Source organism: Aspergillus japonicus (genome assembly GCF_003184785.1).
Source record: "Aspergillus japonicus CBS 114.51 unplaced genomic scaffold BO86scaffold_15, whole genome shotgun sequence".
NCBI classification, from domain to species: domain Eukaryota; kingdom Fungi; phylum Ascomycota; class Eurotiomycetes; order Eurotiales; family Aspergillaceae; genus Aspergillus; species Aspergillus japonicus.
In genome coordinates this window covers 447,730-470,179 of record NW_020291652.1, presented here as the reverse complement: position 1 = coordinate 470,179, position 22,450 = coordinate 447,730, and the positions used below count along the sequence as shown (strand labels likewise).

The 22,450-nt window shown below is 52.2% G+C and overlaps 6 protein-coding genes and 1 non-coding gene across 7 annotated transcripts; 3 read left to right on the top strand and 4 right to left on the bottom strand.

The window, feature by feature from the left end:
• Nucleotides 1-2,948: 2,948 nt before the first annotated feature.
• Nucleotides 2,949-3,068, bottom strand: BO86DRAFT_t101. The gene has a single exon. It is a non-coding gene; the product is annotated as a tRNA-Leu (tRNA).
• Nucleotides 3,069-3,303: 235 nt separating this feature from the next.
• On the bottom strand, nt 3,304-5,181 carry BO86DRAFT_359558 (uncharacterized protein). Its single transcript, XM_025669781.1, has 2 exons — nt 4,674-5,181; nt 3,304-4,617 (listed from the first exon to the last, which is right to left on the bottom strand). Exons 1-2 carry the CDS (start codon nt 5,099-5,101, stop codon nt 3,579-3,581), a joined length of 1,467 nt encoding a protein of 488 aa, XP_025529193.1. The 5' UTR covers nt 5,102-5,181; the 3' UTR covers nt 3,304-3,578.
• Nucleotides 5,182-7,393: 2,212 nt separating this feature from the next.
• Nucleotides 7,394-8,834, top strand: BO86DRAFT_309942 (pheromone receptor; the record flags this gene model as incomplete). Its single annotated transcript, XM_025667837.1, has 3 exons — nt 7,394-7,928; nt 7,974-8,460; nt 8,513-8,834. 3 exons carry the CDS (start codon nt 7,394-7,396, stop codon nt 8,832-8,834), a joined length of 1,344 nt encoding a protein of 447 aa, XP_025529192.1.
• A 639-nt stretch (nt 8,835-9,473) lies between these two features.
• Nucleotides 9,474-10,684, bottom strand: BO86DRAFT_408808 (single-stranded DNA-binding protein). Its single transcript, XM_025674371.1, has 3 exons — nt 10,297-10,684; nt 10,078-10,166; nt 9,474-9,979 (listed from the first exon to the last, which is right to left on the bottom strand). The coding sequence occupies exons 1-3, from the start codon at nt 10,584-10,586 to the stop codon at nt 9,906-9,908; spliced, it is 453 nt and encodes a 150-aa protein (XP_025529191.1). The 5' UTR covers nt 10,587-10,684; the 3' UTR covers nt 9,474-9,905.
• A 2,413-nt stretch (nt 10,685-13,097) lies between these two features.
• On the top strand, nt 13,098-16,451 carry BO86DRAFT_388163 (TMEM198/TM7SF3 family protein). The gene is made up of 4 exons (XM_025671786.1): nt 13,098-13,214; nt 13,285-13,333; nt 13,404-13,791; nt 13,890-16,451. The coding sequence occupies exons 3-4, from the start codon at nt 13,422-13,424 to the stop codon at nt 16,436-16,438; spliced, it is 2,919 nt and encodes a 972-aa protein (XP_025529190.1). The 5' UTR covers nt 13,098-13,214; nt 13,285-13,333; nt 13,404-13,421; the 3' UTR covers nt 16,439-16,451.
• Nucleotides 16,452-20,015: 3,564 nt separating this feature from the next.
• Nucleotides 20,016-20,458, bottom strand: BO86DRAFT_427191 (uncharacterized protein; the record flags this gene model as incomplete). Its single annotated transcript, XM_025675548.1, has 1 exon — nt 20,016-20,458. A coding segment is annotated over one exon (443 nt), but the record flags the coding sequence as incomplete, so codon positions are not given.
• A 977-nt stretch (nt 20,459-21,435) lies between these two features.
• Nucleotides 21,436-22,397, top strand: BO86DRAFT_408806 (uncharacterized protein; the record flags this gene model as incomplete). Its single annotated transcript, XM_025674370.1, has 2 exons — nt 21,436-22,026; nt 22,098-22,397. The coding sequence occupies 2 exons, from the start codon at nt 21,436-21,438 to the stop codon at nt 22,395-22,397; spliced, it is 891 nt and encodes a 296-aa protein (XP_025529188.1).
• Nucleotides 22,398-22,450: the final 53 nt, after the last annotated feature.

Here is a 22,450-nt window from a genome sequence, read left to right as displayed (position 1 = left end):
AACTAGGAAATAGGAACTAGGATTGAACTTTGCTTTCTTACCCTCTTCCTCCCCTCCTCACGACAGGGAATGGGCTATTTTTGAAGGTCTACAGCGGCTACAACGGCCATGGACGCGAGCAAAAAAAGCCGCCCCCTGCTAGTGGGCGAAGGGAGTACAGGAGCGCAGGAGCCACTGCGAAGGGATGCCGTCTGCAGTCTGCAAGGCACCAATCCATCGCCGTGTCCACCACGATGTCATGGACTGATCGTTGCCTTGCTCTGGTTGTCATCACGCTGGCCCGTGCAGTGGAGAGTGGGACGACGTGAACTTGCGTTGCGTTGCGTTGCATTGCAGCTACAGTCATGATGGCTGCGCTCCGCGGCGATCCGCTGCCGTGACATGCTCATGGTCATTCGGAGTACTCTGTCGGCTACACTACTGAGACACTGCTGAATCTCCCAGTTCCCAGTTCCTTGACATTGGTGACCTGCGGTTTCAGAAGATATCGCGTTCCTCTATTCAGTGGTTGGGAGGTTGGATACTTTCCATCTGACACCCTCCTTCAATCCCCGTACAACCTGGATTCCCCCATCCAGCTCCCCTCTACCTCCAGGGTTGTTACCCAATCTATTAAAGGGCACTCTTTCCCGTATCCTCTCAGGCACCATCAATACTCTTCCTCCATCATTAGGATAATATGTGCATATCATGATCAACCGCATGATATCACTGGGCTTCATATCGAGACTTCCCAAAGCGGCCTAAATTGGGGTTTCAAGACGCGTGACGCGTGACGCGTTCCAGTTCGCGTGGTGGATCCTCCACCAATTAATGCCTGACTGCCTCAGCACCTGATCGATACTGTACTGTACCTTACCTTATGCAGCCACCACAACTACAACCACAAGCATTGCGATCTAACATCATCGGTCATCCATGAGACAAAGCAAGCAAGCATCCCTGTACACACCTGTGGATCCCAGATACTCGTACGGCATCCGAAGCAGCGCGTCTCGATTGAACTCTCTCCTATCGCTCGATCTTATCAGCGACACGTCCTTTCCTCCTTGCATCCGCCTCGGAAAGCCTTCTCCACCCCGCATTCTTCGCCAGGGCAAGGACAGCAAGTGACGTTGTTGCTGGTGGCTAGACGGTAAGTTAGGCCCTGCAGTCGGAAAACAGGACGCTCGTGTCTCAAATTCCGAGAACGGTCTCTGGCTTTGACTGGGTACTCATACGTAGCCTTGCACGGGGATGGGGTGGCACTCCCCTTGTGCCAGGTGCCTCGCCCATTGATTGCATTGTCAGTCACGCCATCTACCCTGCTCGCCCCTGGTTCCTCTTATCCTTTTTTTCACGCGCTTGACCCTTTCAACCCTACTCCGTGGCATAAAGGGGTTTCTTTATAGCTGGTGGATGCCATGTGAAGGCCAGAGGGAGACTACAAGCCAGCGGCATTGTATAATCCCGCACGATGCTACGCACAGACAGATGGATCTAGGACGTGCAGTGCAGCAGCACCGTGCCTATCCAACTCTATCATGAACGTGCAAAACACCAACTAGCATGTAACCCTATTTCTGATATCCCTCTTCCCCACTGAACCACCACCGAGCCCATCCAGCAACCCCCATACCGAAGCCCTAATTAGTCCTCACGGCTTGGTATACACATCCAACTATACAATATCCGAGAATTCCCATAGTATACTAAACCCATAGCCGGAGCCCTACCCCATCTTAACAAGTCCCCACCAAAGCCTAATCAACAACACTCGCCCTTCCCTTCTCTTCAAACCCTCACAAACTCAACACTGAACCACCCCCTCCCTCCCTCTCCCCCTTCCCCAATCTCCTACCTCATACACACAACTATCCCCACACCAAGCCCAAGAAAAAAGAACCAGACCCAACCCTAGTAAGCTCTCCCAACCTCCCCATCCACCCCAACTTCCAAGAATGTAGCGGCCGTATGCAAGGGATGATGCCGATCTCGGACACTTCACCCGCGCCTGTCTCGCCCGCGCACGCGCAGAAGTTGAGCACAAAAGTACGCGTCCGAGCCACCTCTACCGTGATCAGATCGGATCGGATCAGCTTCGGTCGTGACTTGTGTCGCGTCACAGAAGCGCGTGTCGCTGTACGTACTGTGCAATGTTTCGTGGTTTGCAGGTTGTTGGGATACGGTGAGAGGACGGCAGCAGGCAATTGCGGTGGATTCCAGGTAGGTTTATGCTATATGGCAAGCCTGTCTGCATCCCTGCCAGCCGTCGTATGTTGGGCGCAGGAGCGGTTGAAGGGATATATCAATGCATCGTTGCTGCGCGGCCTGGGATGGATCGCATTATCCTCGGGAGCCTCCGCGGGATGCTTCTGGCGAGGTCCCCCAACATCCCGCGGAAGCAGATTTAGGGTCGTGGATGCGAGTAAGGGTCCTATCCTGCCACCGAGAATGGGTGTTGGGGTCATCCACCGGCGAGTCTATACACACGTGTTGAGGCTACTGCCTGCTGAGATCATTTTCCAATAAGCTTACTCCAGAAGAATATACTGATATGTCGTTACTGGTCGCCGGTACGGCTCGGGGCCTACCATCGTCGACTTCTCGGGGTTCACCATCAAGGAAGTCAATGACAGTTACAGTGTATAGTCATGAGGCAGAGGATCCCTTGACGTAGTGAGTGTCGTCGAACTCGCACTTGTTTATACCACACCCAGCAGGTGTGGGCACAAGGAATTGAATCGCTCGTGGGTACGCAGTAACCCATCGACTAAGGCGCTCCGATATTAACCAAGTTGCCGGGGGGGGGAGTTTCTATGCCTGCTTCTTTCCGCGGCTAGCATGTCGTCAACGTCCACCTAGCTGGGTTAGATATGACATGATGTTAACCAAAAAGTGTCGAAACACGTGGGACAGACGTAAAGACAATGGATCCTCTCATACTGAGAGAAAAAAGCAAAAAATAATGACAAGAGTGGGATTCGAACCCACGCCACTTGCGTGACTGCAATGCTCCTCGGATTTGGAGATCCGAAGAAGGAGGTGGTCCTTGAGTGCAGCGCCTTAGACCACTCGGCCATCTTGCCGTTCTTGGTAAGCGGTCGAGAGGTTTGGTTTATCAAACATGGGAAAAATGCTGTCGAACTCGGTGGAGAACATATCATGGTGAGACGTATGGGAGTTTGACCTGGGATTATTTTGGAGTGAAGTATACATGCAGGTGGGCGAAGGGGCGGACCAATTCTCTTTCGTTCTGACTATTGCTGATTTCCTATTTTATTGTATAGTATTTATACAGTACACAATTATAGACTTCATCATAGATACGTAGTGGTGATATCTTGAAAAAGCGTGGGACAAGATGATTGAAAGCCAAGAGGGTTTTGTGTATCTCTCTCTCTACTACCGAGGGTGTTCACGGGTTGATGTTTCGAGTCTTTCCAATCGAACCCAGAAAATCACGAGTGAAGGAGTTGATGCGAAGTTGCCGCTGAAAAGAATAGTATTTCAGGAAATATATGACGCTCTTTTTTTCCTTCATCGTGACCGGCCAAAAAAGTCGCGGTGGGCTTCCAAGCTGCATCCACCTGAATCATCTATTTGTATTCCTTGATTGGGTCAAGCGTCCGTGTCTCGACAGGGTGGCTCTGCGGGGCCGAACGTCTCGTTCCCTTTGAGGCCTGGGATTTGCGCTCCCTAGGTACTTTGCCCTTGTGTGGTGTGGCGGATCCGGTCGGTCTCGTTAACACCTTCTCCCCGCAGTACCGCAGGCAACGCCGGGCCACCTGCATCGGGAGAGGGACGATGCCAATGATCACCTGTCCAGGGAGGGTAATGACCGTGTACACCCACCCAGTAAGCATGTTGATCAGACCCTGGGGCTTTGTACGATGTGCGGCAGCCGCCAGGGTGAATGCGTCGTGCACGCGGGTCTCTAAGGCTTGGAACCGCGTTTCCGTCTGGTATGCGGAGACGGTGGTGCGCTTCTCGTAGCGACGCACGGCGCGGTTCAGCGCATCGATGTCCCATTGGATGCTCTTGCGCATCTCGGCGGTAGCCTGGTCGACGAGGGCATTAGTTGCATCGCTCTGCGAAGGTTGCCCGGCACGAGCTGCAGGGTCGGCCGAGAGTCGTGCAGCGGCCGTCTCGGCAACGTGAGCTTCGAGCTCTTCTAGACGTTTGTTCAGATCGAGGACTTTGTGAACATCGACTTTGTCAACCTCGTCTTCCGTGGACGATGCGACGATGCGCTGAAGATGCAGGGTGCGTGCTTGAACCATCTTAAGAAGATGCGAGAAGGGCCGGATTTCTGAGGCAAGGAGGAAGATGGTCAAGTTGTAGTTGGAGACTAGACCTTCTGATGGGCGAGAAAGCTTCGATCGGATAGTGTGCAAAAGCCACGTTCCAATCAATGGAAAGATAAAACAAGAGGCCAGAGCGGCGAGCTCGTGGATCTGTAGCTCTTTCGTGGCTGCATTGACATTGTTGGAGCGGTGCTGTTCCTGGGCAATCGGTGACGAGGCTTTATCGCCCGAGTCGGGGCTGTCATCTGGCTCTGAACTCAATGGAAACTCAGTAGCCTCGAAGTATTTGTCGCTAGATTGCCGGACAGCTTGTGCGGAACGATACCAATCCCTGTTACTTTCAATCAAAAGGATGCACCATGCTAGTAGAGAGGGCTGTGTACTTACCATGGTAATCGAACTGACCAGTTGAGGAAGATGGCGGCGAGAACAAGGAGGGTGATGTCGGTAACGACGGCACTCCCGTTCTGGAAAAAGATCCCGGCAATGGCAGGCAGTAAAGCCAAACCCAAGGGAGCCGAGTGCCAATGTGATTCTTCATTTGTCAGGTCGACGTCACCACCCTTGGCCACACGTGGGAAAAGGATATCATCCGTGGACGACCGAATCGAATGGCGAGCCTCCGAGACTGAGTCGGATAATGTGGAATTACGGCGCTGGGTTTGCAGGTTGGAGGTCGTGCCCTCGGCAAAGGTTGCAGAGCGGGCTGGACCGCGGTGGCGAAGGTTAGTGAAATCCGGGGAGAGCACGCCAGGACTGCTGTAGCTCTGGTCTTGTGTGTGGAGGGACCGCGATGGGCCAGGTTGGTCAGACATCGCACAGTCGAGGCGAGCGGTGCAGTAGTAGTTTCAAAAGGCTGCGAAGTCGAAGAGAAAAGCAGAGGTGGGAAGAGGAGAAAGAGTGGCAGGGAGAGAAGAAGGGAGGAGAGGAGAGCCACGCAGATCGAGTATCTTGCTTGTACGACGCTAAAGCAGCCTTGGCTCGAACCCCGAATCGATCATCGATCACTGCCTGCCCGGGGGCGGGCACTAGTCCCTATAGGCTTAAGTCTTAGTTACTTAGCCATGACGCAGGGCTCCACCTGTGTGAAGGTAGGGAGAAAAGACTCACAAAACATCAAATTAGAGCATGGGCACAAACCCATTAGCTTAGCAGATACCAGCAGATTCGATTTGCTGAGTGACGCATAATGGTCACCAGATAATAATATCAATGACGTACTGTATGTTGCGATCATTGATGTTGTCAGTCACAATCGATAGTAGCAAACGGAACGAGTTGGTGCAGTGGCATGGATAAAGACCCCGCATTCCGAAGTCAGACACAAAGACAATCCTTGCAAGGAAGGGAACTATGCCATTCAGGCTATAGATAACCAAATAACATCTTCTTGTCGGCAAACTTGTGGGATCAAATGCGATATATCTCAGAGCTTCGAAATCCTCAAGTGTATCGGTGTACAGACAGACACCAGCAATCGGAAATAATTGAGGATTCGCAGCCGGCATCAGAAGATCATTGGACCAGACTTGTATGGCTCCCCGGATCACAGCGGCTGTTGGCGCTGGAGTTGTTTACCGCAAGGATGGCATCCTTCGAAAACCAGAACCTTCAGAACCACGATGTCAGGAGATCAAGATGAAAGAACAACAAAATGAGGAGGGACACTGCGAGGAATACCAACCGCGATAATGGCATTCTATATCGAAGTGAGAAATGACTGTCAATGATAGCTAACGAGAATTATATGTAGACTCTGTATTACCAACTGCGGATTCGACTTTGAGCAGAGCGGCCGCAGCTAGAAATATCGATTCGATAACCAAGCATTCGGGATCCTTTCAAGGTCGAGCATATGGGTGCGAATTGCGAGTAGACATGCTATTCTATGCTATTCCATGCTAGGCAATCCGATCTGGCACGGGTCGTCATTAGTGATTGTACGACCCTTCATGAAAGCGCAATTAGCCGAAGTAAGCGCGCAAGAATGACAAGCCCACTTTGGGCGTTTGAGACTGTCTGTTCAATGAGGTACAGAGACAGAGAGGAAGTTGAAGTACCTCCACCGGGTTCGGTTAGTTCAATTCGTGCGCCTTTGGAACTGTAATGACAAGCTCGATTAAGCTCAGGCAGGGGTGACAAAGTCCTTTGTGGTTTCTTTGTCACAAGCACTTTTGATCTGATCTGCGGTCGACAAAGTCTGGCATGGGCTGGCATATTGCCGAGATAGTGTGCCACAAGCGAGAGCTCTGTACTGTATACAAAATTTAGCCGATGGTTTTCGGTACTCTGGGGCCGCAAAGCTCAGTCCCACTAGATGCATGATGCATCCCTGATGCAAAATAGTCATTTGACACAGTCAACACCGAAAATAGTAAACGAGTGCATGAAACAGGGCCTGTTGAGATGGAGAGTGTAATGGATGGAACACAGCAGGAATGAGGCGAGCCGTGGAGCTGACTGGCTGAGTCTTTTGAGACCCGAATTAGGAAAGGTCGGCGCAGAGAAGTCGGATGAGTGTGTCTATCCTGGCTGCAACTCCTCCTTTAGCACCCCATTTTATGACTGCAATTGTGTTCTCAAAGCCTCTATTCAGACGACCAAACAAGGATTGATGTATCGACTCATTTCTTGAGACTCAGTGAAAATGGCTGTTGCCCAAATGGTCCGTTTGATTGGGCGCAGCGGCGTCTATAGCATGGTCACAACACTTGCCGGCTCATTTTGCAAATCTCTGATTCTGTACCCCCTCGGCGATTGGCAAGATAATGTCTCAATTAGACCCTCAGTGAAGGCTCTGATGCCCTCATAACTGTCCAATTCTAGGTTCCGTCAATAAGACATTACTGTTACTCCTTATTAAGGAGACCAGGTCACATAGGGTCTATATGGGGCTGCTGCACCCAACATGATGATCCAGAACCATCCTCCTTCGTTCATACTCCAGTCAAGAGCCCATAGTCATTCTCCCACGCATTTGTACCAAGCAGAAAAAGCAGCTGGATAGCTTCAAGACTGCCGTTCTCGATCGACATCTCCTCCTACGCAATTAATATCACTTAGCTCGCAAGATGAGTGCTCAAGAAGCTCCGGTCTATCCGCTCTATATGCAAGCTGTACTCCTCCCGGTTATATCCTTCGTTTCTCTTCTGTTGAGCGTGGTACCACTGGTACTGCACTGGAACAATCGCAACGTGGCTGCCAGCAGCCTGATCTGCTGGTACATGATTCTCAATGTCTTCAACATAATCAATGCCATACTCTGGCCAACCGATGACGTGAGTTCTTGGTGGAATGGTAAGGGTCTATGTGATTTTGAGGGAAAGGTTATGATTGCGAGTTATATTGCTGTTCCTGGGACACTCGTTTGTATCTTTCGCAGTTTGGCCTGCGTGCTGGACACCAGGCGTGCGGCCTTAGTTCCTACCAAGTCGCAGCGGTGGTGGAATCGTGGAATGACCCTGCTGTTCTGCTTCATAGCCCCGGCAATCGCAATGATCACACAGATCATCTATCAGGGAGGCCGTTACTTTCTTTTTGCTATTTCTGGTTGCGTCAACAGCTACGATGAAACTTGGGTGACCCTGGTCCTGGCCTATATCTGGCCGCTGGTCATCTGCCTGATCGCTGGTTACTATTGCGGTATGTTAGCTGATTTGTCGAGACATCAAGCTCTAACGTTATCAGTGATCGTTCTGCATCGTCTCAGCAAGTATCGAAGTCAATTCGGAGACATACTCCAATCCTCGAACAGCAACATGAACAAATCTCGATTCGTGCGGCTTTTCTTACTCGCCTTTCTCATGCTGTTGGCTATCATCCCTGTTCAGACCTTCGTCGTGTGTACCAACATTTTGCGTACCCTCCCGTGGCATGCGTACTCCTGGGATCGCGCCCACCCTCCTACCTGGAACACAATCATCAAAGTCCCTGCAATGGGCGAAGTATACTTTGACCGCTGGATCCCAGCCGCATCGGGCTTCATGTTCTTTCTTTTCTTTGGCAGCGGTCGTGATGCCACCAAAATGTACCGCGCGATCCTAGTTTTCCTGGGTATGCAACACTGCTTCCCCTGCCTACGAACCTCCTCTGGCACCAGTTCGGCCGACTCGACCGGCTCAACAAGTAGCCGAGCGAAGTTACTTTTCAACTGGAAATGGACATCTGCAAACAGGTAAGCTCTCCACAGCAGAGAATGAAGCCAGCCCCAGCCCTAACCTTGATAGAACAAATGTCAACAACACCACACACCGTCTACCCATAGGTTACGACACCCAAGACGTTGAAAAAGGGGTCACGCTTCAGAGCAAGCAACCTGCGCGTACTCCATGGTACAAGCGTGTGTGGCGACTCAAAGGGTCTCCTAGCAAAGATAGGATGCTCCCCCTCCACCACTTGGCCGAGATAACTGCCAACACAGTCTCGACCAATGCCTGGGCAGGCGTGAGTCGAAGCCGGAACAGTAGCGACCTTGGAAGCCCACCGCTCAAGGACGACCACATTCGAGTCAAGCAAGTCATCACCCAGCAGAGTGAGATGTATGCTTAGGGTGCCGTGATTTCGAGGAGGTGAGAGGGTGTGAGGTGAGTGGGTATGGGGCGAATCTGTGCAGTAAAAGGCAGGGTAGGGGAAGGGACCATTTTTATTCTCTACGGGTCTCTACAGTAACTTGAGCCTTATATTTAAGGCGTCTCGTATTGCCGGTTGATGCTTTGTGGATTCGCGAGGTGAATCTGTTTAGTTGATGGATAGTGGAAAATCCGAGGTATCTTTCGTATCTCATTCTACTACCAATCGATCACCTCAATCTTGCATGCTCTAGTAGACTCTTCAATGAGCAGCAGATCCGAGGCTCGTAAGCCATTAGACCACGGAGTGACCGGGAGCAACCGGGTGAGACTCTCGGCCGTAATGCATTGACAACTCACCGGATACGCGCAAGAGAGTTTACCATGCAAGCACAGCCCGAGCATCTTCACTAGAGCCATGCTTGCAGAGCATGGGGAGAACCGGATCCACGCTTCCTCCCAAGATCTACAAAGGTGGTATACGTGCATTTACAGAACCTTCAGCAATGCTGACGCAACACACATGCGGTAGACCCATCTCATGCTAAAGTCTCAGACCGCAGATTGATATAAATAGAAGAGGGCGGCGAGAAATACTGCAGCGCGGACACGCCTCCTGGAAGAACAGAGTACTGGTTCCCAACTTTAATTATATCACGCTATAAGTACAAGGGGAGATGCATGGCTGTGACCGTGAAAAACAGGCAGGCAGGCATGCAGGCAGGCGGACCCACAGACATATTATCATGTCAACGCCCGGGTTTAGCGGGCACAGAGAAAGGGGGGGAGGGCGATACATAAATGATGCCGACCAGCAAGCAACACATCCGTTCTACCGACATGAATCCAAGGCCTGATCTCCAAGGGATACGCAATCCTACTCCTCCCAAAATGGAAAGCGCAATGGTTCCTCACAAAGAACTACCTGTCCTATTTTCATTTTGCAGCGGATATTGAATCCAGAGTAGGGTGTGGTGTGTATGTGGTCTTGTTTGTGTCGACGGATTGCCCGCGCCTTTGCAAGGGTTTTGTGCATGAGGTAGACTCGGGCTTAGTTGGTGCCCTGCTCGTCGCCTTCGGCAGACTCGGTGGGAACGTAAGGGCGTCTCAGGATCTCGAGAGTGCCTATAGGAAATTGGTTGTTAGTCTTCTAATGTAGAGGTGATTGGCTTGGAGGGAGAGTGAGGTTGCAGAGAGTTGGGTTCGAGGGGCGAGGCGCTCACGTTGAAGGATGTTCAGCGACGTTCTCTTGTTGCCGTGGGAGTCTTCATATGTGCGCATGGCGCAGTCTCCCTCAACGAAAACAAGAGTTCTAGATAGGGTATGCGAAGTCAGTATTCATTCTGCCTAGCTAGCTGGATAAAGAGTTGGCGAATTGCAGTAGCAGCAGCGCGTGTTTCGCCTAGGCTTATGGCCTCTCTTTGAAGGAATAGGACACTCACCCCTTGGGCAGGCCGAGGATGAAATCCTTCTGGCCGCCTTCGGGGAAGACCGAGACCTTGAAGTAGCTCGTCGGCTTCTCCCCCTTGGTGTAGTATTGCGTGGCAACAGAGTACTTGACAATCTCCGTGCCGGAGGCGGTGACTTGTAACTCGGGTTCGGTCGCGAGGCGGCCGGTGATGAACATCTTCGCGGCGGAGCGCGACGAGGAGGAGCTGAAGGAACGCGCAGCCTGTGCGGCGCCGGAAGTGGCGCGCATGGCAGGACGCAGCGAAGACAGGAAGGCAGACATGATGTGTGTGTTGTAGGCGGAGAGGATGATGTGGTCAAGATCGAGATTTGCTTTAAGGCGCAATCTTGTTTGAGATGTGAGAGGGGGGATTGTTGACGCGGACGAGCAGCAGCAGAATTGCTATTCCTCGTACTATCTCCGCATCGTGCCGTGTTTTGGTCACGGCACGTGATTTGATCTGTCCCTTGATAGTCTTCCTTCCTCCCCACCCATTCCATCCTCCTCATCAGCGCCATCATCGCCAATTCCACACCGGTTGCACTGGCCAGACTCGGCCCATTTCCATATTCTACCAAATATGCGTTTCGTGCATGCATATATCATTCATAGACTTTGAGAAATAAAAAAACTTGCTCCAAAGCGTGGAAATTCTTTGCCGTGCCAGACGGTCGGTCATGAAATAGTCCACTTTCCGTGCAGCTTCCGCTTGTGAGACGTCAGATCCCAGCTCCATCTGAGGAAACCGCAAGGCATACATCCAACCCTCGCTTACTAGAGGGATGCATTCTCTTCAAGACTAGCCGGTCACTTAGCCTTCTCACCGCACTTATCCTGCATACTTCTATTGATGCGTGCTTGACCGAAAATTGCGAACCCAGCGCTTCCGCGAAAGCTTCCGCCTGATAGACTACCTGCTGGTACGGCCAGGCGATGCAGGTTGCGACACCGCTGGAGCCTGGGGACGATCGATGAACCCGCGTTCGTCATGCCTACGGTACTGTGCACCTCAAGACTGCACCTCGGCATAGCCATCGGGTCGAACCCGCCTGCCTCCACACTGCCTTCCAGGTTGCCTGTAGCCCTGTATGGCTGAAAGGGTTCGATAGTTGCGGGAAACCCCTGGGAGTCAAACTAAATGCCGGATATTAGCCGCAAACCCATGGTCCACTGACGGCGCGTCTTGCGACTGGCATTGCAGTCCCAATGAGCATTGTTCCCTCGGGTGCTCAAGCCTGATAGGCTGTACGCTCGGCGAAGGAAATTAGATATGTCGCTTCTTGCAGCCGATCACACGGACAGCCTAACCACTAGCGGCTAGTGGGCTTGTTCTTCTCTATCAGTGACGGATGAACTTGATCAGCTCCCCCAGATCCTTCTTTCTTCCGTACGACATGGGAGTCTAGCACTAATTATCGGAATCCTAATTTAGCCCGGAGAAGGCCACAAGAGACGAGCACAACGCTAGGTATCTTCCTCGCGCAACAGGTCATAATTCTCTAGGGCGAAGCCAATCGTTGGGCTCATCGGATCCAATGAAACAGACCATGCCGCTCCTCTCGTATATGGCATGCTATGGCGCCGAGGCTGGCAAGCCTCTTCCAAAACTTTTTTTCCGGACAAAGAACTTACTAAACCAATCGACAGCGGTGTACCCTCATCTCAATGGCCATGGGTTTGAGCCTAGCACTTCAAAATATCTCTTAGGTGCGCCTATTGTGTGTCTTCCCTTGGATTCGTTTGTTGACTGGGCTGCTTGCCGTTATCAAGTCTCGCACGATCTCCTCCCGGAAAGATTTCAGATGATGAACACCAGGGGGCGGATCCTTGCCAAATAATTTCAATTATCATGTACGACCATGCGACTACTTTGCTCTTTTTGCCTTTCAAACTCCAAAAAGTGGGCCATCTCGCGTCTGCCGTGCACTTAGTCTATTTCCTTCTGGAGCTCTGGATGAAGGCGTGCTCGACTATCTGACTAGGGTTGAGCTCGAATCAATGACGGCGTCCCTCCAAGTCCCGTGCAGATATGCTAGGTCCAAGCCTTCGCGTTCATACCTTTCCGTCTCCTCCAATGGATACATATAGTAGATAGTGGCAATTGAAATTATATGTAAGCGACCACCTTGTCTCAGAATCTACAGACACGTTTCCCGGACCTACTTGCGTGTCTCCAGTCAATCCTGACAGGTGACCATACTGCCTTTCCAGCTGTCGGCGACCTACATGACAGTTATGTGAATAGCAACCGCCAGGCAGCTCGATCGCATCTCCCGGACATTGGCTGGCATTTTCCTAGAGGGCCACAAATCAATCTGGACCCGATAACATCCCCATTGGCCGCCTATTGGGTCTTGAAATACATTCGAGTCTCATCGATTCATCCAAGCCACCCGCCATGCGCCTCTTCTTCCTGCTAACGCTGGCCGTTTACTTTGTGCCAAGTCTATTCTTCGTTGTCTCAGCACAAATCCCGCACACCCCACGCGAAGCCCTCAATGGCCTCATCACTGCCAGAGACGAGCCTCCTCCGAGCAGCACCACGCAAGCCGTTGATGGCAGCACGACAATAAGTGCGATTAGCCATGCGACGGAAGTGGCAAGTAACGCGACGAGGACGACCAACGCCACCATCCCAGCCTCCACAACTCTTACCTCATTGAATTCATCTGTGACAAACGATGGTAGGTCTTTTCTCTCCGAGTTTGCGGTCGCCGCGTTGGACTTTATCGGGCCGTGGTTGTTTGTGTCCTCCAAGCTGACCTGACTGCGTGAGATAGACAACAAGGCGCCCACCAATCCGAATGATCTTCCATTGCAGCCTGAAGTCACCCCAGCTCTGGGTATCGGTGGCTTTATCCTTCTTGCTGCCGGAGCTGTTCTCGCATTGATCGGAATTCAAAACCTTTGGTTGGTCATCGCCGGATTCGATAGCGCAGTTTCAGCCACACACACAGACAGACTGACCCCTCACTTTTAGGATTCAAGTCTTCCTATCCACGGCATTCTTAACCAGTCTTGGAGTTACTGTAGGGTCTCAAAGAACTACTACCGATACATATCTGGCTCTGCATTTCTAACTATCTGCCCTTTTCCCAGGTTCTCATCGTCTACGTGATGAGTCCGCCAGTGCGAGTCGCCGTCCAGGGCGCATACCTGGTCGCTATCGTCTTTACCGGCGCAACATTTGGAGCGTTAGCTATCGTATTCAAGGAACTGACGGAGGGTCTTGGCTGCCTTTTGGGTGGCTTCTGCACTAGTATGTGGCTTCTCTCGTTGAAGTCGGGAGGCCTCCTGACGGACACCAACGCCAAGAGCGGATTTATCGGGGCCATGTCGGCTGCCTTCTACGCTATGTCCTTCAGTCAATACACCCGGCCGTACGGGTTGATGGCATCTACAGGGATATCTGGCGGTACCGCCGTGGCGCTGGGGATCGATTGCTTCAGCCGCGCAGGCTTGAAGGAGTTTTGGCTCTACATCTGGGGTGAGTTTTCAGTCTAGTTACTAAAACAAGGTGTGGGGACAGAGTACGGTGTGTAAAGCATTGAAAAGCTGACATGCGATTTGCTTTCGCCGTTCTAGACCTCAACAGCGACATCTTCCCGCTCGGCACCAGCACCTACCCGGTCACGCGCAACATCCGCGTCGAACTTGCCGTCACCGTCATCGTCGCCATTCTGGGTGTAGTCTCCCAGCTTCGACTATGGAAGGTGGTCCGCGAACGGCGCCAGAAGGAGAAAGAGAAGCGCGAACAGGAGCGACAGCACCACGAAGAAGCCGAGGCCGAGGTTGGCCGCCGACTAGAAGAGGATAATATGAAGGAGCGGAAGGAGTGGGAGGCCACCTACGGAGATGGCTCTCCGTTGTCGAGCACCCCTGAGCTATCCGGGGACTCCAAGCGACCAGTCGACGAGATGGACGCCATGGAGAAGGGCGATGCCATCGAGGTCCGGAGTATCTCGGAGTCGTCTTACAGCTCATATCGATGCTCGGACTGCAGGGAGCGCGGTGAGGATAGCGATACCGATTCACATACGTCGGACGCTAGCGCAGGCAGTCGGGACGGACAGCCAGAGGGCGCGGGTGAAGATAGCGGTGCCGTCCCGCTCAAGGTATTTGATGGCGCGGCCGCGGCCCGCATGAAGGACGATAGGAGCTCTGATGTCACTGCTCTTATTGGGTCAGAGGCGGGATCGGTGCGCTCGAGACGGATGTCGGGGGCTTCGTTGGTGGGAAAGGCTGAGGAAGCTGGTGGTAATGAACTTCTTCGCTCGGAGTCGAAGGAGGCGCTTGTCTCGGTGGATGGTACTGCTCCATCTTCCAATGGAATCCCGGATGTTGTCAGCGATCGGGCTTCCGAGGGGAGTCAAACTACACCCGCCGGAGATGAGCGTGATATTAAAGATAGCGCAAACCCGGAGAGCCAGGAGCCTACTGAAGCCAAAGAGTCTGGCAGCAATACTTCACAGAGTGAGGAAAGAGAGAACAGATCTGTGGATGTCAAGCACGAACCCCAGACAATTGAGACAGCACCGAAAACCGAGTCCACAAACGAGCAGGGTGATGAACCTGAGCATAAAGATGTTCAGAAGCAGCCGCCAGCGGCCACGACCGGAACAACAGACGAGAAACCACAGGATATTGTACCGGAGACACATCCGGAGGCGGAGCAAGGTGAAAAGAGCCCTACTTCGGGACAAAATTTAGAGATCATCGCCGAGCAAAAGCGGGTACTCGACAACCACCAGGAGAAACCAGCAAACGAGAGGAAAGAAGGCAAAGAAGCCGAAACGTCTATAGCCTCTCAATCAAAAATAGAGAACGCAAAGCGCAAGAAGGGGAAGAAGTCATCAAAGAAAAAGTCGAAAGCGCCTCAAAAACAGCAACCTGGGGCGCCTCTTCCTACGGAGAACAAGCCGGAACAGCCCATTACCAATGTCAAGGAAGGAGCTCAAGAAAGCGCATTAGATCAGCCACATCAATCGACATCAGACAAAAACGAAACCCCAGGCACTACTCGCAGCAAAAGCACGGCATCAATTCGACCTAATGAGACCGAATCGAAACCTAAGAAAGAAGAGCCCGTGGAACCTCCGGAGCCTCCCAAACTCGATGAGAAAACCGTGAAACACCTGCCAAAGCAGACATCCAAAGTGGTTCAATCGTATCGCACTAATGAGTGGGCAAAACATCTCGCTGATGCAGAAGTGCCCGATCTCGAACCGATCAAGCCTATGGAAGAGGAGGAACCCGAAGTTGTTCCCGACGTGGAGGAAGTTGCGGCACCAGTCAACGTGGAGGAACTATTGCAGACACCGCTGAATGCGCAGCCGCCTCCGGCCGTAGAACGCAAGACCAAAGACCTGTCCAGATCTAAGAGTCACCGAGTGTCAGGGGACCCATATCTGCACCAGGGTCTTCATCCCAGCCGGTCCAAGAAGAAGACATCGCCTCCTCCAACAGATCCGTTGCACCTTGGTAATGCTGTCGGGGCGGAACAGTCCAGAGACGAGCCTGAGCCTCCTAAGCCACGGTGGCGAGGACCGCCTCCACTCATAGCCGTGCGGGAGGATATGGTGCGCAACCGTTTGTCGTCCTTCTCGCTGAACTTCGATCCCTTCTCGCGGAACAGCTCCGGCTCCTGGCAAGCACCGCTCGACAGCCAACCACCACGGTACTCATTCGCCGGGCCCAACCTCGAAGACACGGACGACAACATGCCACTGTCCCAGCGCCGCACACTGCTACACCAGACAATCCAGAGCCCATCGCAAGCACACATCCCCAGCCCACCAGCAGTACCCAGAAGACACCCCAGCAACGGCCAATCCTCCAGCAACATGCCGGCTGCGATGGCGGCCTGGCGCGAATCGATCCTGGAGGATCTGCGGGACAAACGGAATCCACTAGCAAAACAACCGGATGGGCCCGTGGGCATCGCCACGGGAGTCGATCGCAGCCCGCCCCCCTACGTCCAGTCTCTGCAGCGGCACAGTTCGTTGGTCCACCACCGCCACGCTTCCGCTGCAGGGGAAGGCTCGCCGCGCGGCGGCGACATGAGTGAGTTGCATCGGGAGGCCATGCGGCGGATGCAGGCCAAGGCCAATCGGAAGGTAAGCGGGGGGTTGTGACGGGCTGCGCTGCCGTTGGTGGTGTTGTTGTTCTCGAGGTCATTGCGCACCTTCCCCCGCTACGGTCGACGCCTGTTCTTTTGACTTATGTATGTAACTTCTGCAGATCCGGGATATAGATTTAGATTACAGATCCGAGGGCCTGTCCTGCAGGTGATTTCCACTGGCCAGAGGCGTGGTGGAGGTGCCCTTAGTGGGGCCAGCAGGGCCCTTACTTACACCTTTTGGAGTACTTTTGGCCGCCTGTTTAAGTATCTGCTTGAGTACTTTATATGTATACTCTTGGTAACTTCCATGTACTGTACCTTTTCACTTTTTCAAATATCTTTCTAAGCACCTACATAGTTAGCTCTAGGTTGTACTAAGCGACCTTAACTAAGTTAATGGAACTCGGATAAGCTCAGTTGGGTGAATTGAAGATGGCTGTTATAGAACTGCAAAGCTAGCGCTTCAGGGAGGGACATTTGTGTGAATACATTGGTTTATAAGTACATTGATCTGTGTGAATTGATTGATTGATGTCGATACATTGATTGGTGGTAAGCAGAACGTTCACTGTCTGTTAGTAAAGGAGCCATTAACTACATACACGCTGACAAGGCAGGAACGGAGGATGGCTTCATTTTCCGGAGGCAGGAGGTCCTTCCCTTCCATCTTCCTCCTCTTCATGAACTTCATCTCTCCTTTCCTATTTAGATCTCTCAAGCCTTCCGGAATCAACCAAAACGTCTTATGGATCACTCTTTCAATTTTGACTACGACGTTTGAGGTCTTGAAAATCAAAAACTTTATGGATCAACCTTTCCAACCTTGATAACCACTCCGCAGACCAGCTCACTGGACTATCGCTGTCCAAAGATTTATCGCCTCGGCTAATCAAAGACAGGAACACATATCATTCCGATCGACAATTTTGTCATTCTCTACGTCGTTCATAACTGTACACTCAAATGCTCCTACTGCTGCCTTAGGATGCTGAAGGGGAACAGGTATGCGAGTCAAACTCGCCTCTAGGGTTACTGTGTGATATGGATGACAAGCTGACATCCTTTATAGGCTTGAAAGAATGAAGTTCAGATTTCCTATCAGCAGTAAGTTGAAACAGGATAAGATGATCGAATAGGTTTGAATAGAGCTAACGAGGTGATGGGGTTTGCCAGCGCGTTGGTGGCAAAAGATGCTCAATAACCTGTGCCCCTTGATGCTGGGGAGTTAACAGTGGCAGTGTCGTCGTGGACTTGGAACTTGGTGTGCAGCAACCGTTCTCACTCGGGATCTGTACGAGACGGCGGCCGTTGCGGATGTCCGATGTACCCAAAAGACTCTGTGCTCCATGCTGAGAGACTTCGACCCTTTCATTCCAAGAACTCCCGCCACCCGGCCAGCACATCGATACGGTGATCTCGAGATCGGACGGGGCAGCTTTGCATTACGCTGCCTATTGTGGTGCTAACTCAACCTCCCCCCCAACCTCTACTTCTGGAACGTGTCTGCGGGATGAAACGGCACTTACCATTGCGATTAATCATGTCTTTTGACCCAGAAATCTTTTCTGGCATACAAATACAGTAATCCCGAAAATAAGAAGGGGTGTATTTAAGACGACAGAGAGGGCTTTGCTGATTGGGACGCCAAAGGAAGGGAATCGGATATGCCAACGCTATCGACATACTAATGGTACTGTACGAGGAGAAGAGGAAAGGTGCGCCGGAAGAAGACATAGGGGGAAGATGAGGAAATTGGACTCGGAACTCGCTGACTTTCTTAGGTATGTACGAAGCTTATGGACACAGAAATTCAGGTCTCTAAACGTGATCCTTTCTACCCTATACTCGGTTTCCTCGGTGGGAGGTTTCACAGCGGAGATGGGCTTTTGTTCTATTTTGTTGAGATTATACAAAAGCTCCAATGCTTTAGATTATCATACCTTATGCTGTACTCATGTAAAGTACATCGACAAGATCACTAGGTCCACGAACCCTAAGACTGGATCAAACTAATAACCCCTGCAGACCGTGCTCCGCGCGTTTGATATCGGGTATATTAGAATAGCTAGCACCAGCAGCAGGTATATACGGTACAGTATACCGCGCGATTGATACCGCAATTTGTAAGCCGAGGTAACTTAGCAGCGTCTCTTTCAGAGATTGGATGATGTCGAGTACGGTACGAGGGGCATCTCACGCAGCGTGCTGTACACAGGATGATTGCCTAGCAATAATCTATATCAGACAAAAGACAAGCTCTGGTATAGGGATAATGTGCTGGTATGACCTCACGCGTTCGCTGTACACTACGAAGGCCAACCCTAAGCTGACCCGCTGGCAGCACGAGTCTCAAGAAGTCAGATGTATAGTACGTCTACTTCGAACTCAGTACTTGGAATGTTGGAATGCCTTCCAGGTCCCGAAAACAGCAAAGCTTCTCTACCAAGACTCTAGTATGAATATTCATTGGCGAAAATCGACACTATTCAGGTAAAAGGGACATATATTCTAATTCTAATAAGCCACGTGCAGATTATGCTGGTATTTCGGTGGAGACCCTGACCCTGCGCTGGCAGGTTTGCCGAAGACCCCTGGTACCAGAAGCCGGGACATGCCGGATAGACTTATGCTTCTATAGTTGAGCCCAAGAAAGGACTAAGCTCTGCCCAGCTATCCCAAAACATTGGAACGGGTGTATTTTGATGCAGCCTTGGTTTGTGGATAGGCCCATTCTGCAAGCAAGAGGTATGATTGGGTCGCTCGACTAATCCGACCTACTGAAGGCTTTGAGGTGTCGTCCGAAGGATGGACGGTCGAACAGATAAGCCGCCGTCTGCCCGTACGCAGGGGCTTGCTTATCCACCCCGGCGACTTCTATGTACTCTATGTACAGGCTCTTATAGGCTGGGCGGACTTGTGGGGCAGTCTTTCGGTAGGCTTGATTTGTTGACGAAGCCTAGCTTATCTTAGTATGCGGCTTAAAGCTTAGTACTGAGTCTTATATAGGGTTCCAGGGCCGAATCCCGAGTTGGATACTACTGCGATGTTTGGGGTTCCTTGTTGTATGTATGAATGGATATCCCAATTGCTGAAGTGTTTTCCCGTAGCCGTCTGGGATCAATGAAGGCTTTCTGTCCGTAAGGGGCTCACTTTGTCTACAATTCGAATTGAGCTCTACAAGGTACAGTAGAATACATCCGTTCCTCGGAAGGCTACACGACTATACATTGTTTCTCGCCATGCATGGGATATGATGGCAATCGCCCAGTATCTATGTCTGACACAGCCGGGTGATACCTTGGAGTCAGGCCCCCCGGGAATAACCTGTTTCTAGTCTTTCTCTACCAACGGGCTGTGGGGGTGCGAAACCCCGTACTTTGGGGGCTGAATCCTCTGTGAAGGACGCTAAGTTGGCCGGTCGTCCGTCGGAGACATAGTTACTCTATAGCAGTATAACAGTATAGCAGTATGGCAGTATGGCAGTAGAGCAGTAGAGCAGTATGGCATAGAAGTATAAATACCCTCATACAACTCCAGAAGTCCAACACTCATTAACCACCTCAGATTTCCATAAGACTCTGCATTTCACACGCGACTCGAGCATACACCTGATACAATTTTTACAACCATGAACCCCAAATACTTGCTTACCTTGGCCGCCCTGGCCACGACCACTTTCGCCGGTTCGACCATCACCTGCGGCGACTGCGACAAAGCAACCAGCTCCGACTGCTACGCGGCCTTTGCCCTGATCCCCACCTCCGGCACCGTCAGCGGCAACGACAACACCTACTGGACATCCGGCTCCTGCACCTTCTCCTTCTTCCCACAGGGAGACGCGGTCGATGTTGCCTACATCCACGGCTACGCCCAGTCCCTGATCAACCAATGCTGCACGGGCTCTTCCTGCTCCGGCGTGGGATTTGACACTGAGGGTACCGATGCCCTGTCTGATGGGTGTGTCTGTATGGCCGAGGCGGGCAAGTCGGGCTGCCAGTGTGGTGCTGGGACTCCGGCTATGGAATGCCAGTGAGGTGATTGCTTTGGCGGTTGATGAATGAGGTGGAATATGCTGTTGGAGACAATTTCGGTGGGTTTTGCCTGTCTTTGGGGTTTTCATCAGCTGACACGCATCTTCGTTCCTGCAGAACGTGTTTCTTGAGCTTTGAGTATGTGAAGACTCTGGAAGGCGGAGGGGACGGGGCTGTGCTGAAGGTTATTGAGGAGTCCTTCTATTGTTTGTTCTCATACTTTGGTTCATGGTGATTCAATCATCGTACTCTCGTTAAGATCTACTTGAATCAGCCTGTCCTCAGATTGGTGTACCTAAGCCGTTAGCTGACATCGGATGGACGCTAATCTTAAATTTTCTTTTACATGCTAGCTAGGGCTTTTAGCTCACAGTTTGGATCCCGCGGATGGGTCTGGATACGCCCTCAAGTCATGTACCATATTTGAGTACTCCATCGAACTGCTCAGCCCGCCGAAGCCACAGGGGCATAAGTTTCTGATCGTGTCCATGCTTTACCATTGCTATGGCCGATACATACCTAGATAGCTTAAATGTCTTGTTTCATTGTTCGAAGCTTATCGGAGTCCTTACCCTACGGATCAGGGCAGGTCTTCTTGCCCTAATGCTAGTCGTGAAGTAATCGACTCTTGTCTCTCTAATTCAGTTTGCGTCCTACCAGTTCAGGTAAAAGTCAATTTGGAGACAACAACTCTGCCAACGGAGACAAGAACTAATGCTACTCGTTCTAAGCCGATGGTTCACACATGCAGTTGACCGCCACCAGATAGACGAATGCATGGATCTACGAGTGGCTGGACAACTTGGCGTGAATCAGAGCATGAAGCTGCATTATCCATGGTTCGCGTGCCCAACTCCTAAAGCCTCGTCTGTTGCAATAAAAGGGCATTGAGTCTAGAGTCTTAAGTACAAATTCCATTCCTTCATTGAAGAGTGGAAAGACAAGCACCCTAACCTATCCACGCCCCATAAACCCACCAATGCACCGTATCCAGCATAGATCACAGCTATATGTTCGAGGGATCATTTCCCAGCAGCACCTCACCCCAACCAGTGCTACGAATCTGCAAAGACCGCCCCGAAGAACCCTAATTGCGACCTCACCCCACCGCAGCTGGGAAGTCTCCCCGAACATCGACACAACCACCTACTGGAACCACTACCTCCGCACACGTCCCACCTACCCAGCCTCCTTCTACAACCAAATCTACGACTACCATACCTCAGCCTCCCCCTCATCCACAGCACCAACCTTCACCCTCGCCCACGACATCGGCCCCGGCCCCGGCCACGTCGCGCACGCCCTCTCTCACCAATTCCCCCACGTCAACGTCAGCGACATCGACCCCCGCCACCTCACCTACGCCCAGCACCTCCACCACACCAATTCCCCAAGCACAACCACAACAAAATTCACCTACACCCTCACCCGCGCCGAGCACCTCGCCACTCACTTCCCCCGCGCCTCCGCCGACCTCATCCTCGGCGCCCTCCTGTTTCCGCTCCTCCCCTCCCCCACCACCGCCCGCCACCGCCCTCCACGCCCTCCACCGTCCTCAAACCTTCAGGGGGTGGCACCCTGGCCATCTCCTTCTACGGCCTCCCGCACTTCTCCGAGGCACCGTACGCAGCCACATGCCAGCCGCTGCTCGACGGGATCGTGGACCGGCTGTACCAGTCCGTCATCCGGCGGGCCACCGAGACGCAGCGCGCCAGCTACAAGCGCGAAGCGGATGCCGCGGCTAGCTGGTTGGATTCTCTGGCGTTTGCGGCGGGGGAGTGGCGGGCTGTGCGGCGGTATACTTGGAATCGCGGGTGGGCAAGGATGGGGTTCTTCACGGGCCGGGCCGGGGGGTTTGTGGTTGAGCCGGTGAAACGCGTGCGGGCCGGGGAGGAGGTGGTGGTGGAGGTCGAGGATCGGGGGCTGTGGCGGCGGGATTGAAATGTGTGTCAGTTGAGGCGGTTTGTGAGGGGGTTGTTGCCTTTGGAAGGGGT